The 17,190-nt window shown below is 42.0% G+C and overlaps 1 protein-coding gene across 16 annotated transcripts in view; it reads left to right on the top strand.

The window, feature by feature from the left end:
• The window catches only part of SYNE1 (spectrin repeat containing nuclear envelope protein 1), a 613,834-nt gene that overhangs the window by 162,344 nt on the left and 434,300 nt on the right, over positions 1-17,190 (top strand). For all 16 annotated transcript variants that reach the window (XM_073672712.1, XM_073672713.1, XM_073672718.1 and 13 more), the window contains one exon: positions 3,549-3,632. In XM_073672712.1, coding sequence (XP_073528813.1) covers positions 3,549-3,632 — 84 coding nt within the window. The remainder of the gene's footprint in view (positions 1-3,548; positions 3,633-17,190) is intronic.

Raw genomic sequence — 17,190 nt, 5'->3', positions numbered from 1 at the left:
GTCCTCTGAGGCAGATGTTAGGCAGCTTGTGATGGAATGGCTCCCCACAGGTGGAGCAGGCCTCAGGGCAGCGTGGGGTGTTGAATGGTGGTGCAGGGGGGAGACGGCCAGGATGGTTCAGGAGGAAATGACCGACACTCACATGGGGGTTCACTTCGGTACCTTTACTGGTGTAGGTGCAGGCATGGTCCAGGGTACTCGGTAGGCAGGGTGCACTTCTGGACTCTCCCCAGTGAGAGGGTATAGGGCCTCCTGATCCGTTGCTTCCACTTGCTAAGCTTCTGACCTGCCTGGAGCTAGGCCTGGCTTAATGACTGTCTCTCTCTCTCTCGCACTTGCTGACCTGGTGGTAGGGCCTTCTCTTGGAGATCACTCTCCCTGGACGCTGGGGCCTCCGTGACTCCTAGCCCTGGTTCAGTAGTCAGTGTTGGTCGACCTGGGACTTGTAGTCCTCCAGGTGTCCGGTGGTCCCTACTGGGTGTAAAGGGACCCTGTAGGCATGGTCCCGGTGTCCGGTATATATTTCGGGGTGAGCCTGGTACGCTCCTCTGCCCCCTCAACTCCTCTCCTTTCCTCTCGCCTTCGGCCACACTCAGGGCCCTCACAAGGCTTCAGCGTGCTGTAGGCCTCAACTTGCCTCACACAGCAGCCTGCGTGCTGCTCTCTCACTGAGCACTAAACTAAAACTGAGCTGCCTGGCTCCACCCTCCATATATCTATCCCTAACGGGCTCCCTCTGGTGGTCTGAGGTGGTAGAGTGGAGATGTGTGAATGTAATGAGGGCCTCTTGTGGAGAAGTCCATCCATGCACCCTACTGGGTTCTGTGGCACCCGGGCGTAGCAGGGCACCACACTACTGGTGTCCTACTGATTGACAGCCGGCTTGCCCCAGTTAGGCAGCAGAAAGCCGGCTGTCAGTCCGCATGACACCAGTAGTCCTACCCTGACACCAGCAGTCCTGCCCTGACAGCAGTAGTCCCGCCCTGACACCAGTAGTCCCACCCTGACACCAGCAGTCCTGCCCTGACAGCAGTAGTCCCGCCCTGACACCAGTAGTCCCACCCTGACACCAGTAGTCCCGCCCTGTCACCAGTAGTCCCGCCCTGTCACCAGTAGTCCCGCCCTGTCACCAGTAGTCCCGCCCTGTCAACAGGAAAGGAAACTGCTGCTTTGTTGATGTGACGACAGCAGAAGTCTGTGACCGCTCTGTGCCGGTAGAGAACGGCGTTGGGCACAATAGACTGGTAGGTAGCAACTACCTGCCTGTTAGTGCTTAGGCACATTTTTTTTTTAAGTCCCCTTTAACTGCTAAGATATGATTCAAAGATTTTTCATTTTGGATTTTGCTGCATAACCACTGCAAAATCTCATCAAATATTTTTCCATACCCATGAAAAATTACTGCAACTCCATCTTACGATCACTGACAGAAACAGAGAAAAAAAGGATTAAAAGTTTGAAATGTATTCTTCCCCTTGGGCTCGCTCACACCAGTGTATAGATCGGACGAGTGTTATCCGATGTTTTATCAGATAGCACTCGGAAAAATGTTCTTCAATGGGGCAGTGCTGGTGCACGATTTTTTTCACTGACTGAATCTGCCAGTGAAAAAAATTGCAGAATTCTGTAATTTCACTCTGAAATCAGATGCCACTCACCCATTCAAGTCTATGGGTCAGTGGAAAACATCAGACTGCACTCGGATGACATCCATGGACTCACAGATTGAAGAAGATGGAGAAATTTTGTTCTCCATCTTCTCCTCACAGTGTCCCGGACGAGAGTCAGATCACAGTAAGATGACACTCCAATGAAACTCTGATCAGTGTCATTTGTATAATCAGTCCGATTCTCTCGGATGAGAGCATCTACAGCCCTCTGACCGTAGCCTTAAAATAATTATTGCACTTAAAGCCTTGCATAGGGTTTAATCACATATTTAATAATAATTATTAAATGTTAGAGGATTAGAAATGTTTTAAGTGAAATCATAAATATAGTTTTATTCCATTTTTTCACTTCTCTCTGTGATAAAGCCAAGTGCTTTATATCACCTTCTGAGCAGACTAGCTTATCCCGTGTCTCAGAATGGATGTGTTATGATTTTGAAAACCCGCTCCACATGTATTATAATGATGATTGACGCAGATGTTGGGACCTGTTGGGGAATACAGTGAGCAGTACCCTGCTTTTTCAGACTTTCATATAAGCTTAGGTAGAACAGCAATTACACATGTGACTCAGTGAGCTGCACTTTTTTACATCATTATATTCAGATTATAGTACATTAATCTCGCCACATATTACAGGCCTGCGCACTTATTTAATTACTGTCTTGAGCACATGAACACTTGCTACAAGCAGACACGAATGCATACACACATCTGATCATAGACACTTTCTGTACTACGTACATGTACACCTATCACATACAGACATGCTCATATACATACTTCCATCAGGCAAACACACATACACGTATGCACACGCTTATTACTTACACTCTCCCATTATTTTACATTCACATTTATAAACTTGAATACACAAAGATAATGGAGTGGGTGATAAATGCAGAATTGGTGACTTGTTTCTATTATACCTTCTCTCTGATTGTTCCTCACCTGGTTTTGGCTTCCACTCCTGAGAAAAAATACTGACCGAATACTGACCAAATACTGATAGTGGGGCTGTGGCCTTATAGTTTTTCTCACTGTAGGGTCCACTCCTGATTTTAGCTAACAGCTACTGATCAGGCACTGACCAAATACTGACTTATCAATAAGACCTACCATCTTTCACTAATTTTCAGTTTCTCGGCCGTATTCCTACATACGTGCTTCGTGGATTGGCCACAGGTCTCCAGACCCTCATATGACAGTCTCATATATGCCTATAAGGCTGTAGAGTTCTTTTTAGAAGATACGCAGCCATCCTGTCCATCAGCGTCTGTATTCCGGCTGAGAAACACTGATGTGTGAATCCGGTCTAACAAGTATACTTTTTTTTATATTTCCACACTTTTAGGCTGAGTTCACATTTCTATTTAATTAATTTAAAGGAACAGACAAACGGAATTTACAGTATGTGCAAAGTGGATCCAGCACATAAGAATGCAAGGGAAAGCAGAGTGACCCCATTGATTATTAAGGTTTCAGTCTGGGTTCCTTTTTGTCTCTATTTTTACAACAGAAGAAAAACTTTTGCATATGGGATTTTTCTTCTGTTTGAAAAATTGACACAAAATGGAAACCAGATGTACCCCATAATAACCATTAACCCTTCTTCTGTTGGTATCATTAATCTACATTGCACATGAATTCTGATTCTATCCCTAAAACAGAACCGACAAATGGAATGTGCAAATGGAAGTGTGAATGTAGCCTATGTATATTGGGTGTGTATATTCTGTATATTATATATTGTTATTGCAGATTTTGGTGTAACAATTGATCGTTCCTTGGGTAAAATACTATTATTATGAATGACAGTTCTATTGTTTTCATTCATCTGGTGAACAAGCAAAAACTAACACTGATATAATGTTTCAGCCATGTGAGCAAGGGAAGCAGTTGAAGCGCATTCACTGGGTGGCAAATATTGGTGCAGCTCTAAAGTTTTTGGAAGGAAGACGGGTGAGTAGAATAAATCTTATTGTGTATCTCACTCACAGGTACAAGAACGTGCAAATATTTCAAAATCAATGAACCTTTTACACCTTTTAGGGTTTTGGGGTTTGTCAACTTGTAAATGAGCATAGTGCTGAAATGCATATTCAGATTGTAGTACATAGCAACAATATGCAACATTTTTGACTGTTCTTTCATCATTGTGACAAATTTCATGATTTTTAGTTCCTATTTTCTTTGGAGCGACTACTCAGTACAGTGGGGTCCAGGGAGAGCTGTAATACTACACACAGCCTTGGGACAACGTTCTGACCCGTACTATAGATATGGGTCTTTGTCAAGCTTATAAAGACCCCTATCTATACTACAGGTCAAAAGTTGCTGCTGTTTCTGTAGTTGTGATGCCATAATGAAGCAAGTTGATTATTGTTGGATTATGACGTCGCTTTCTTTTACTTGGATTTTGTTTGGGAAGAAGGATCATCCCACATCTGTCATCTACCTGGTATTGAAGCTTTATGCTTTCTTTGTACTAAACCCAGTGTAGGAAATGCCGGTATTGGTAAGTTTCCATGCCTACTTTTCAAAAGCGTGGTGAAAACAGTGTAAAAATAAAAAACGTAGCAAATTTATGTGCAAAACAGCTGAGCGACAAAATTTGACTTTTTTTCCTGCCAGAATTTTAATGCAAGTCCCATAATTATTCCCCTGCAAACTTGGGAGTCTTAAAACACCACATTTTCTTCCCAATTTTATCACACAGTGATGCATATTAGACCATGCCCATTTTACATGAAGTTGCAACCTTTTTAGAGATGAACACATCGATCCGCTGTGGATCGAGTTTAAGTTGAATTTCCTTAAATCCATGGTTTTGTGCACATTCTAACAATCTTTAATATGATTTGTTGTTTGCAATAAAAAAAAATGATGTCCAGCGCCATTTCACACATGCTGCACACTCAGTGAGCGAGATAATTTAGTCTGATCTTGCAGCTTCCCCATAATGCCCTGCAGCAATCCAATCACATGGTGTAGCATAGCCAATCAGGGGGGTTATCACATGCAGTATAAAACATAGGGGTCGGCCAAATCGCACCATTTTATGTTTGTACTGTGTAGGGATAGGGGCGCTCAGAACACACAGGATAGGGATAGATAAAGGCTAATGATAGGGATAGATAGGGATAGATAAAGGCTAATGATAGGGATAGATAGGGATAGATAAAGGCTAATGATAGGGATAGGGATAGATAAAGGCTAATGATAGGGATAGGGATAGATAAAGGCTAATGATAGGGATAGATAAAGGCTAATGATAGGGATAGGGATAGATAAAGGCTAATGATAGGGATAGATAAAGGCTAATGATAGGGATAGATAAAGGCTAATGATAGGGATAGGTATAGGTAAAGGCTAATAATAGGGATAGGGATAGATAAAGGCTAATGATAGGGATAGGGATAGATAAAGGCTAATGATAGGGATAGGGATAGATAAAGGCTAATGATAGGGATAGATAGGGATAGATAAAGGCTAATGATAGGGATAAATAGGGATAGATAAAGGCTAATGATAGGGATTGATAAAGGCTAATTATAGGGATAGGGATAGATAAAGGCTAATGATAGGGATAGGGATAAGGATAGATAAAGGCTAATGATAAAGATCGCACAATTGGCGATTGCGGTTTACTACTTCTATACTGATGTACCAGATTGAAAATGGGAGTGATAGTCTCAGTCTGTGAATTGAAATCCGAGATTCAGTGATATACAGAGACCTGTTGTATCAGTCTCATCATCACTCAGAGTGCGACTGTGAATTATACATCTGTGATAGGCTGCACTTTAAGAGCTGCCTTATTTTTGGTGTCTCGCGGTGATTTCAAGCATGGGTAGTATTAAACCACTCATTTCACATTTTGCAAATAAATCTGAATTCAAGAGTTGCTTCTGTTTGTAAATGAAAGTTTGATCACTCTGTTTTAGAGCCACCATTTTTTTTAAAGAGAAATCTCTCAAATCCTGAAATTTAAACACAAATGTGTACATATCAAAGTGTGTGCGTTATTTAATATAATTTTTTTGAGCCCACTTCATTGCTCCAATAGTCTAATATCAGACATGTACTCGTGCCACCTGAATACAGCAGCCAGTTACATGTGCTTGGGTCCCATCCCATTAGGTAAAGGCACATGGACTTTTTTTGATTTGTTATTTATATTTTGAAAGAAGAAAATGTCATAAGCTTAAACACAAGTATTCACCCAGTATAGTGTGTGTGGTGTGTGAAATAATTTGTTGTGCCCTCTTCATTGCTCCAGTTAGTCTGATATTAGACGTGTGCACACACCACCGTGAGGACAGCAGTCAGTTGCACGGGCTTGCTTGTGGAAAGTGATTTTACCTACATTTTCTGATTTTTTTTTAGTTTTTTTTAATTTTTATTCTTCAACTTTAGTATGAAAGGTCTCTTTATTTTTGGAATACCTTAATTCTCTACTTTAGATACAGGCCGTAAGACAGCCTCAACACGTGCAGGGATTGCTTGTTTGTTAGAGAATCCTCACATGTGTTGAGGCTGTCTAACAGATGCAGATGCGGGGAGTCGAACATAATATACGAGCTCGCTAAAGATACTCGGTTAAGACTGGAGCATGCTTGGTTAACCCTTTATCCGAGCACGTTTGCTCATCACTACTGCAGACTTATTGCTTTGGACCGGACAACCCCTTTAAGGTCTCTGTGTTTACTATAAATCTCCAATTCGCACCTAGGTGCTGTTGAAGCATGCAACGGACTTTAGGCCTTTACTGAACTTGTCCAGGAGAAAGCTTCTCAGGAACATTATAGTTATTTGATATTTGTTCACATTTTTCAACCTTTCTTTATTTTTGGGGTAAGCAGCTGCTGCATTTTTATTCATAGTGTAGTCAGGGAAGGATTATTCTTCAGTGTTCACTGAAGTCATAACAGGACATTGAAGTGTTTGGTTGGGGAATAGAGTTAAATTACTGTAAGATTGTAAGCTCTTGTGCTGTTTCGCAGGTGAGCCCGTATTACACACCAACTCCCTTGTTCTATTAACAGGTAATAGGCGGCTGGTTTAACCAGGCAAGCCAGTAGGTAAAGATATCTTCCTCCTTTCTCTGGTACATTTATTCACATATTTAAGTAAAGTGTTTTTTAGTAGTTGAACTGGTATTGGAGTCGTCTTTCTCATTCATGACTTCACTGTATCCTGGTGTGCCCACCCCGACACATGGCTTACACATGTACCCTGATCCATGGGGCAGCAAGTACTAGGCACTGGCTGTATGAACTTAGCCAGTTTTTTTGACTCTGAAACGCTGTGGTGTTTCAGACAAAAACATACCTTAATAGCCGCCAGGGACCAAGCTGCTCTGAAGACTAGTCGGACAAATGGGTCCCCGGCTGCTTCTCCTTATCTGTTCTCTGGATTGGCAGGTCTCTGCATATACACAGACCTTCTGGTAGCCCATAGTGCAAGGTTATGATGTACAATAAAAAATTATATTGTGGTAACAAGTTAGCCAGAAAAATAAATGTAAATTTTTATGTCCAAAATGACAAAAGTATTCTAGGAGTGATACCTTTATTGGCTAACCAGAAGAATTATGTGTGCAAGCTTTCAGAGCATGGAGGCTCCTTCTTCAGGCAGGTTTACAAATGAATCACTGAGACAAGAGCACAACATTTAAGAGATGTTACAACAGGACATTTGTGCATTAGGTGGATGGGGTGATACCTCCTAAAGATAATCCAAGGAAATCAAATTAAGGTTTTGTTATAAATGAAGAGATGATGGTAGTTATAGCTCAGTGAGTCAGTCTAGTGGAGGTGTGAACTGTGTCCATGTAAATCCAGGTGTTAAATTGAGTCCCATTGTCAAAGTGTTGTCAACATCATTATCAGTTTGAATTCCCAGATTTTCCTCTCTGTTGTCCTCAAAATTAACTTTTAGTATTAAGAATTTTAAAGCTGTCATACAGTGTCCAGGTCCAGAGAAATGGTTTTCCACAGGCTTGTCAAGTTCATTCTTAATTCTGTGCCTGTGTAGATTCATCCTCGTTTGTAGTTTTTGCTTAGTTTCCCCAATATAGGTTCCTCCAGGGCACCTTGTACATTGTATGATGTACAGCACATTGGAGGATGTACAGTACAGACCAAAAGTTTGGACACACCTTCTCATTTAAAGATTTTTCTGTATTTTCTTGACTATGAAAATTGTACATTCACACTGAAGGCATCAAAACTATGAATTAACACATGTGGAATTATATAGTTAACAAAAAAGTGTGAAACAACTATCTTATATTCTAGTTTCTTCAAAGTAGCCACCTTTTGCTTTGATGACTGCTTTGCACACTCTTGGCATTCTCTTGATGAGCTTCAAGAGGTAGTCACCGGAAATGGTCTTCCAACAATCTTGAAGGAGTTCCCAGAGATGCTTAGCACTTGTTGGCCCTTTTGCCATCACTCTGCGGTCCAGCTGACCCCAATCCATCTCGATTGGGTTCAGGTCTGGTGACTGTGGAGGCCAGGTCATCTGGCGTAGCACCCCATCACTCTCCTTCTTGGTAAAATAGCCCTTACACAGCCTGGAGGTGTGTTTGGGGTCATTGTCCTGTTGAAAAATAAATGATCCAACTAAACGCAAACCGGATGGAATAGCATGCCGCAGCAAGATGCTGTGGTAGCCATGCTGGTTCAGTATGCCTTCAATTTTGAATAAATCCCCAACAGTGTCACCAGCAAAGCACCCCCACACCATCACACCTCCTCCTCCATGCTTCACGGTGGGAACCAGGCATGTAGAGTCCATCCGTTCACTTTTTCTGCGTCGCACAAAGACATGGTGGTGGAACCAAAGATCTCAAATTTGGACTCATCAGACCAAAGCACAGATTTCCACTGGTCTAATGTCCATTCCTTGTGTTCTTTAGCCCAAACAAGTCTCTTCTGCTTGTTGCCTGTCCTTAGCAGTTGTTTCCTAGCAGCTATTTTACCATGAAGGCCTGCTGCACAAAGTCTCCTCTTAACAGTTGTTGAAGAGATGTGTCTGCTGCTAGAACTCTATGTGGCATTGACCTGGTCTCTAATCTGAGCTGCTGTTAACCTGCGATTTCAGAAGCTGGTGACTCGGATAAACTTATCCTCAGAAGCAGAGGTGACTCTTGGTCTTCCTTTCCTGGGGCGGTCCTCATGTGAGCCAGTTTCTTTGTAGCGCTTGATGGTTTTTGCAACTGCACTTGGGGACACTTTCAAAATTTGCCCAATTTTTCGGACTGGCTGACCTTCATTTCTTAAAGTAATGATGGCCACTCCTTTTTCTTTACTTAGATGCTTTTTTCTTGCAATAATACAAATTCTAACAGTCTATTCAGTAGGACTATCAACTGTGTATCCACCTGACTACTATACGACACAACTGATGGTCCTAACCCCATTTGTAAGGCAAGAAATCCCACTTATTAAACCTGACAGGGCACACCTGTGAAGTGAAAACCATTTCCTCTGACTACTTCTTGAAGCTCATCAAGAGAATGCCAAGAGTGTGCAAAGCAGTCATCAAAGCAAAAGGTGGCTACTTTGAAGAAACTAGAATATAAGACATATTTTCAGTTGTTTCACACTTTTTTGTTAAGTATATAATTCCACATGTGTTAATTCATAGTTTTGATGCCTTCAGTGTGAATGTACAAATTTCATAGTCATGAAAATACAGAAAAATCTTTAAATGAGAAAGTGTGTCCAAACTTTTGGTCTGTACTGTACATGAGAAGAAATCCATGGAATATTTTACAGTCTGCACCATATTTTTTATCTACCATTCTGCTCCTGCCATAGCCATTGCAGAGTCACACCAAAAATGCACATCCTGACTGCGTTTCTGACTTTTGAAAAGACGTGATGACAACAAGCCAGAACTTCTTCGTGTTCAAAACAGCACCACTGTTATAAGGAGATAATTTTTGGACAGCTTGATAAAAAGCCTTAGTAATTGCCTAATGATTGTGTGATTAGCAAACCAGTTATGGACCACAAAAAAGAATTTTTTTTCCACTTCTGATTGAGAGGCCAACACTTCTTTACATTCAAGACAGTACAGTACACCTGTTAGGCTATTCATTCTTCATTTAGCAAAGTGCAAAGATGTTTTATTCCCCTTCACTTGTTATGCAAAAGGTAACAGACCTGCTTTTATAGGTTTTAATGAAGTAAAGGTCTTTGCAACCCGGGCCTTGAAAAGCCCATCTGAAAACTAAGATTTTGGTCTAAGCTTGAAGATTTAGAGGAAGGTATCAACAAATCATCTCAAGAGATTAATGTTTGTGAAAAAAATGTACTTGAGGCACACAGATTGAATGTAGTGAAAGATTGATGATTTACTTGTGAGCCTATAGCAACAATTTAGTTCAAGATTAATGTTTCTGTCCAGTCCAAATGTTTAATGAAAAGCTTGTTCAGATTAAGTACAATGATATTGTACTCAGAACTATCCATGACGGGTCCTTATATTATAGAGGGGCATACACTATACAGTCTTATATATACTGTTCAGTACAAGCAGCAACATTTATCAGAATGATAAGTTTTTGATTTGATTACAAGAAGGAAAAATTGAATATTTTGTTCACTTATAGTTGAGCTGATTTTGTCAGTGCTGGAGAAATGAATGATAACACAATGTGATATGCTTTCCCAGATTGTAATTTACTTTTAGGCTGTGTGCCCACTATGCTTTTTTAAGCGTTTCCGCAGCTGCAATTCCGCTGCAGAAACACTTAAAAAACGCTTGGTAGAAGGTCTGCAATGTTCCTCAATGATAATCCGCATGTGCTGTGCACATGCTGCGGAAATTTCCGCTGTGGATTATCATTGCCGAAAAAAACCCAGCACTACCAATTATTTTGCGTAATCGCGACGTTTTCGCCAACATTGACTTGCATTGAATTGCTTAATATCCGCATGACTACATGTGCACATGTGGACATTAAGCGTTTCAATGTGTGTATGGTACCCGGGTTTGGAGAAGAGGAGACTCTCCTCCAGACCCGGGTACCGTGGTACCTGTAAAAAAAAAAAAAAAAAAAAAAAATAAAGATTATACTTACTTTCTGATGGCCCCCGGTCTCCATAGTGATGCATCCTGGCATCCCGGCAGCTCACAATGGTCTAAAAGGACCTGCCATGACGTGATTTAGTCATGTGATGGGTCACGCGACCGCCGACGTCAGCGGTCGCGTGACCCATCACATGACTAAATCACGTCATGGCAGGTCCTTTTACACAACCGCGAGACATCGGGAAGACCGGACGCATCAGATAAGGAAACCGAGGGCCATCAGAAGGTAAGTATAATGTTTTGGTTTTTTTTCTACCATTTTTATTCTTTTTTTTAACTAACTTGGTCAGGAGGGATTTGGGTTCCTGGAGAACTGGGCCGACTTCTCAGTTGGCTACAGACTCTACGCTAGGGACCGGCTGCACCTTAATGGGGAGGGTGCAGCTGTGGGGGGGGGGGGGGAAATGGCTAGAAGGTTGGAGGAGTGTTTAAACTAGGGATTGGGGGGGAGGGTATTCATTTTATAGGTGGGGAAGTTAATGCAGATAGTGACCTGGGCACAAATAAAGAAATTGGGGGTGGGGTTAGAACAGTCAATAAAGTAAGAAGGAATAGAGGTACAGAGAGATACATAAAATGCATGTACACTAATGCCAGAAGCCTCACCAACAAAATGCAGTAATTAGAATTAATTTTGTTGGAAAATAATTATGACATGGTAGGGATATCTGAGACGTGGCTGGACGATAGCCATGACTGGGCAGTTAATTTACAGGGCTTTAGACTGTTCAGAAATGACCGTACAAACTAGCGAGGGGGGTGTGTGTGTTTATATGTAAAATCATCCTTAAAACCTGTCTTGCGGGAGGATATATGTGAATCTAATGAAAATGTAGAGTCCCTGTGGGTGGAGATAAGGGGAGGGGGGAAAATAATAAATTACTGATAGGGGTTTGTTATAAGTCTCCAAAAATAATGGAAGTAGCAGAGAATATCCTCGTAAAGCAAATAGATGAAGCAGCGACTCAAGGAGAAGTTATTATTATGGGAGACTTCAACTACCCTGAAATACATTGGGGGACAGAAACATGTAGTTCAAGCAAAGGAAATAGGTTTTTGACTACTATTAGAGACAATTACCTTTCACAACTGGTTCAGGACCCAACAAGAAGGGGGGCACTGCTAGACCTAATATTAACCAATAGTCCAGACCGCATATCAAATATACGAGTTGGGGGTCACTTGGGTAATAGTGATCACAAAATAATAAGTTTTCATGTAACCTTTAATAAGATGTGTAGTAGAGTGGTTACAAGGACACTAAACTTCAGGAAAGCAAATTTCCAACGGTTAAGAGATGATCTTAGTGCAATAAACTGGGATGATATCCTGAGACATAAAGCTACACAAAGCAAATGGGAGACATTTATTAACATCCTGAATAGTACCTGTGCACAATATATACCCCTTGGGAATAAAAATGCTAGAAATAGGAGGAAACCACTATGGCTAAATAGAGCTGTAAGGGGCGCAATAAGTGACAAAAAGAAAGCATTTAGAGAACTAAAGCAAGTAGGTAGTGATGAGGCATTAAATAAATATAGAAAATTAAATAAATTCTGTAAAAAACAAATCAAGGCAGCAAAGATTGAGGCAGAGAGATTCATTGCCAGAGAAAGTAAAAATAACCCCAAAATATTCTTTAACTACATAAATAGTAAAAAACTAAAAAAATGATAGTGTTGGCCCCCTTAAAAATAGTCTGGGTGAAATGGTGGATGAGGATGAGGAAAAAGCCAATATGCTAAATGATTTTTTTCAACCGTATTTACACAAGAAAATCGCATGACAGAAAACATGATTAGTGATAACAAAAATTCTCCAGTAAATATCACTTGCTTAACCCAGCAGGAAGTACGGCGGCGTCTAAAAATCACTAAAGTTGACAAATCCCCGGGCCCGGATGGGATACACCCGCGAGTACTGCAGGAATTAAGTAACATCATAGATAGACCATTATTTTTAATCTTTAAAGATTCCATAATAACAGGGTCTGTACCACAGGACTGGCGTATAGCAAATGTGGTGCCAATATTCAAAAAGGGGACAAAAACTGAACTTGGAAATTATAGGCCGGTAAGCTTAACCTCTACTGTGGGTAAAATCCTGGAGGGTTTCCTAAGAGATGCTATAATAGAGTATCTGATGAAAAATAACCTCATGACCCAATGTCAACATGGGCTTACGAGGGACCGTTCCTGTCAAACTAATCTGATCAGTTTTTATGAGGAGGTTAGTTCTGGACTTTACCAAGGAAATGCAGTGGATGTTGTGTATATGGACTTTTCAAAAGCTTTTGATACAGTTCCACACAAAAGGTTGATAAATAAAATGAGAACAATGGGGATAGGGGAAAATATATGTATGTGGGTTAAGAATTGGCTTAGTGATAGGAAACAAAGGGTGGTTATTAATGGAAAACACTCAGACTGGCTCTCAGTTAACAGTGGGGTACCACAGGGGTCAGTATTGGGCCCCCTTCTTTTTAACATATTTATTAATGACCTTGTAGGGGGCATACAGAGTAATATTTCAATATTTGCAGATGACACTAAACTCTGCAGGGTAATCAATACAGAGGAGGACAATTTTATATTACAGGAGGATCTATGTAAACTAGAAGCTTGGGCTGATAAATGGCAAATGAGCTTTAATGGGGATAAATGTAAGGTAATGCACTTGGGCAGAGGAAATAAAATGTATAATTATATGCTTAATTGTAAAACACTGGGCAAAACTGTAACTGAAAAAGACCTGGGTGTATTGGTGGACGACAAGCTCACGTTTCGTGGCCAGTGTCAGGCAGCTGCTGCAAAGGCAAATAAAATAATGGGATGCATTAAAGAGGCATAGATGCTCATGAGGAGAACATAATTTTACCTCTATACAAGTCATTAGTGCGACCACACTTAGAATACTGTGTACAGTTCTGGTCTCCGGTGTATAAGAAAGACATAGCTGAACTAGAGCGGGTGCAGAGAAGAGCGACCAAGGTTATTAGAGGACTGGGGGGTCTGCAATACCAAGACAGGTTATTACACTTGGGGTTATTTACTGTGGAAAAAAGAAGGCTTAGGGGTGATCTTATTACTATGTACAAGTATATGAGGGGACAGTACAAAGACCTTTCTACTGATCTTTTTACTCTGAGGCCTGAGACGGGGACAAGGTGGCATCTTCTACGTCTGGAGGAAAGAAGGTTTAATCATAATCACAGACGCGGATTCTTTACTGTAAGAGCAGTGAGACTATGGAACTCTCTGCCGCATGATGTTGTAATGAGTGATTCACTATTAAAATTTAAGAAGGGCATAGATGCCTTTCTTGAAAAGTATAATATTACAGGTTATAAATACTAGATTCCTTGATAGGGCGTTGATCCAGGGAACTAGTCTGATTGTCGTATGGAGTCGGGAAGGAATTTTTTTCCCCAATGTGGAGCTTAGTGTTGCCACATGGGTTTTTTTGCCTTCCTCTGGATCAACAAGTTAGGCTATGGGTTGAACTAGATGGACTTAGTCTTCATTCAACCTTAAAAACTATGTTACTATTTTACACTATATAAAATCCATGCCGGTTGCATGTATTTATATAGTGTGACCAAGTTGTCAAGCACTTTCCAAATGATGCTAAAATCGCTTGGAAAGCGCTTGACAACCCGCATGCGAAATCGCATGATCAAAACGCTTCAATTACGCTTGTCCCTGGCAGGAAAAATGCATGTAAAATCCACAAGCTTTTTTCTGCCAGGGAGATGCAGAAACGCTCAGGAAAAATCCGGAGCATTTCTGCATCGTGGGCACATAGCCTTATAGAGACAGTAAATCTAATAATAAAGGGGGAAGGAAACACTCCATAGTTTGGTACATTTTCTGCGCCCTTAAAATGAAGCTTAAAGTGAACCTGCCAGCAGGATTTTTGCTAAGTAAACTACAGGCGGTGTCATGTTGGGGCTGATGCACTGATTAATATGATACCAGCGGTGAAGAAATCCGTCTTGTGGTTCTTGTGTAATCAGTGTTTGCAGTTTTGCGTTAATGATATGCCCGTGCTCCGGAGCGGGACTGTAGGCAGGGTCTTATCCTGGTGCTCTAGACCAGATCAGCAAGATAAGACCTGCCCACATGCACAACCCTATCTGTCTCTGTGTCTGGCTCTGTAAGGAGGAACACACTTGTGCTTCGTGGCAGGCCTGTGGGCTGCTCTTATCTTGCTGATCAGGCCTAGAGCACCAGGATAAGGCCCTGCCTGCAGTCCTGCCAAAGTGCAAGGTCATATCTAACTCAAAACTGCAAACACTGATTACACAAGAACCACAAGACGGATTTCTTCACCTCAGGTATCATATTAATCAGTGCAGCAACCCCAACATGACACTGCCTGTAGTTTACTTAGCAAAATCTTGTTGACAGGTTCGCTTTTAAGAGGTTGTCCACTACTATAAATATTGCCCCCATCGATTTAAACTTTGGAAAGAAGTTTTTTTGTAATTATGTTCTGTTGCTATTAGTGCCTGTGAGCTGTGCTATTGCTGACCGCTCACTGGGCATCACGTGACCCCGGCTGCTGCCTTTTCTGGCATCCGCTGATGTCACATAAAGTTCCGGGATCCCAGAGTCGTGACCCAGTGGCACGCATCCACCTGATTGATGGGCTGTGGGCAGGGTGTCACCCCATCAGCATCCAGCGTGTGCTTTCCATCTCCTCTGCATTCATTGGTCAAAAGCGTACGCTGGAAAATGGGCTGTAACGTGTGGTGAAATCCCTCCCACAGCCCATCAATCATGGGGGGTGCGTACCACTGGTTCACGCCTCTCGGTTGCGGGAACTTGATGTGACATCAGCGGATGTCAGAGCCGGCTGCAGCCGGGGGTCACGTGATTCCTGTGAGCGTCCAGTAATAGCGCCGCTCACAGGCACTTATATCAAGAAAGTAATTACAAAAAACTTCTTTCCAAATTTAAATTGATGAGGGCATTATTTATAGTAGTGGACAAACTCTTTAAAGAAGGGTCCATCTCTTTTTGATTCCCTAAATCTTAGCTAAGATTTAATAAAGGTCTTACCTGTTCTGTCATTGCAAGCAGATCAGTGGGTGAGGATTTCTACTACAGAAAGCTGCTTCCCAACTGTAAAGTGACAGTATCTGAGTGCTTTGAGATGGATAGGGGACAGCATAAATGTATCCTGGGACATTATAGGGGACAGCATAAATGTATCCTCGGACACTTGGAAATGTGGGTTATGATAGCGGACAGAATTTCCTTTAGTGTAATTCTCTTTAACCCCTTTCTGACGTGTGACCTAATAGTATGTCATGGTGACCGATTAGACCAATGACGTACTATTAGGTCATATGGCGATTGCGCCCACACACAAGCGGTCCGGGGCAATCGCCGCCGGGTGTCTGCAGCACCGCTCCCTGCACATTAATCCCCTCAATGCTGCTATCAAAGTCGATCACAGCATTGCTGGGGCAAGGGGAGGTGATCGCAGATACTCATCTTTCCTGCCGGCGTCCAACGCTGTCTGCCGCGGCTACCTGGATGTTGCCATGACGACCCGATGTCGTCATGACAACATCTGGGTCAACAGACAGCAGGAAGATACTTTCATCATGCGCAGTGCGTGACCAAAGTATCTTCTCCCTCTGCAGCAGTGACAGCCTGTATAGCACAGGGAACGGTATAAAAAAAAAACAATTGTTGGTTTTTGTTTATTCTCCCTTCCAAAAATCAGAATAGAAAGTGATCAAAATATGTCACATGCCCAAAAATGGTACCGATAAAAACATCAACTTGTCCTGCAAAAAACAAGCCGTCACATGACTCTGTCGGCCGAAATCTGGAAAAATTATAGCTCTCAAAATGTGGCAATGCAAAAACTAGTCTTTGCAAAAAAAAAAGCGTCTTTTAGTGTGTGACAGATGTCAATAATAAAAACCCCATATGAATCTGGTATCTCTGTAATCGCACCGACCCGAAGAATAAAGTAATCTCATCACTTATACCGCAAGAGGAACGGTGTGACACTTTGCAGCGATCAGGCCCCTGCTGTGAAGTCGCTGATCGCTGCAAAGTGTCCTGGACCATTTTTTGGTCGTTGCCCTCCCCCTGGTCAGCACACATCGCTGTGTGTAACCAGCGGGAGCAGCGATCAGGCTGGTAACCATGATAAACATCGAGTTACTAGGGGCACATGCGCACCTAGTAACCCATTGTTTATCATGGTTACGAGCCTGCTAAAGTGAGCGGTAACCTACCGCTCACTGTAGCAGAGTGGTAACCATGGTAAACATCGGGTTACTAGGTGCGCGTGTGCCCCTAGTAACCCGATGTTTATCATGGTTACCAGCCTGCTAAAGTGAGCGGTAACCTCCCGTTCACTGTAGCAGAGTGGTAACCATGGTAAA

This window comes from Phyllobates terribilis, unplaced genomic scaffold, assembly GCF_046119375.1.
Source record: "Phyllobates terribilis strain yellow unplaced genomic scaffold, ASM4611937v1 Scaffold_3__8_contigs__length_932513732, whole genome shotgun sequence".
Lineage (NCBI taxonomy): Eukaryota > Metazoa > Chordata > Amphibia > Anura > Dendrobatidae > Phyllobates > Phyllobates terribilis.
Note: the sequence above shows the minus strand (reverse complement) of the source record. Positions and strands in the feature narration are given on the sequence as shown.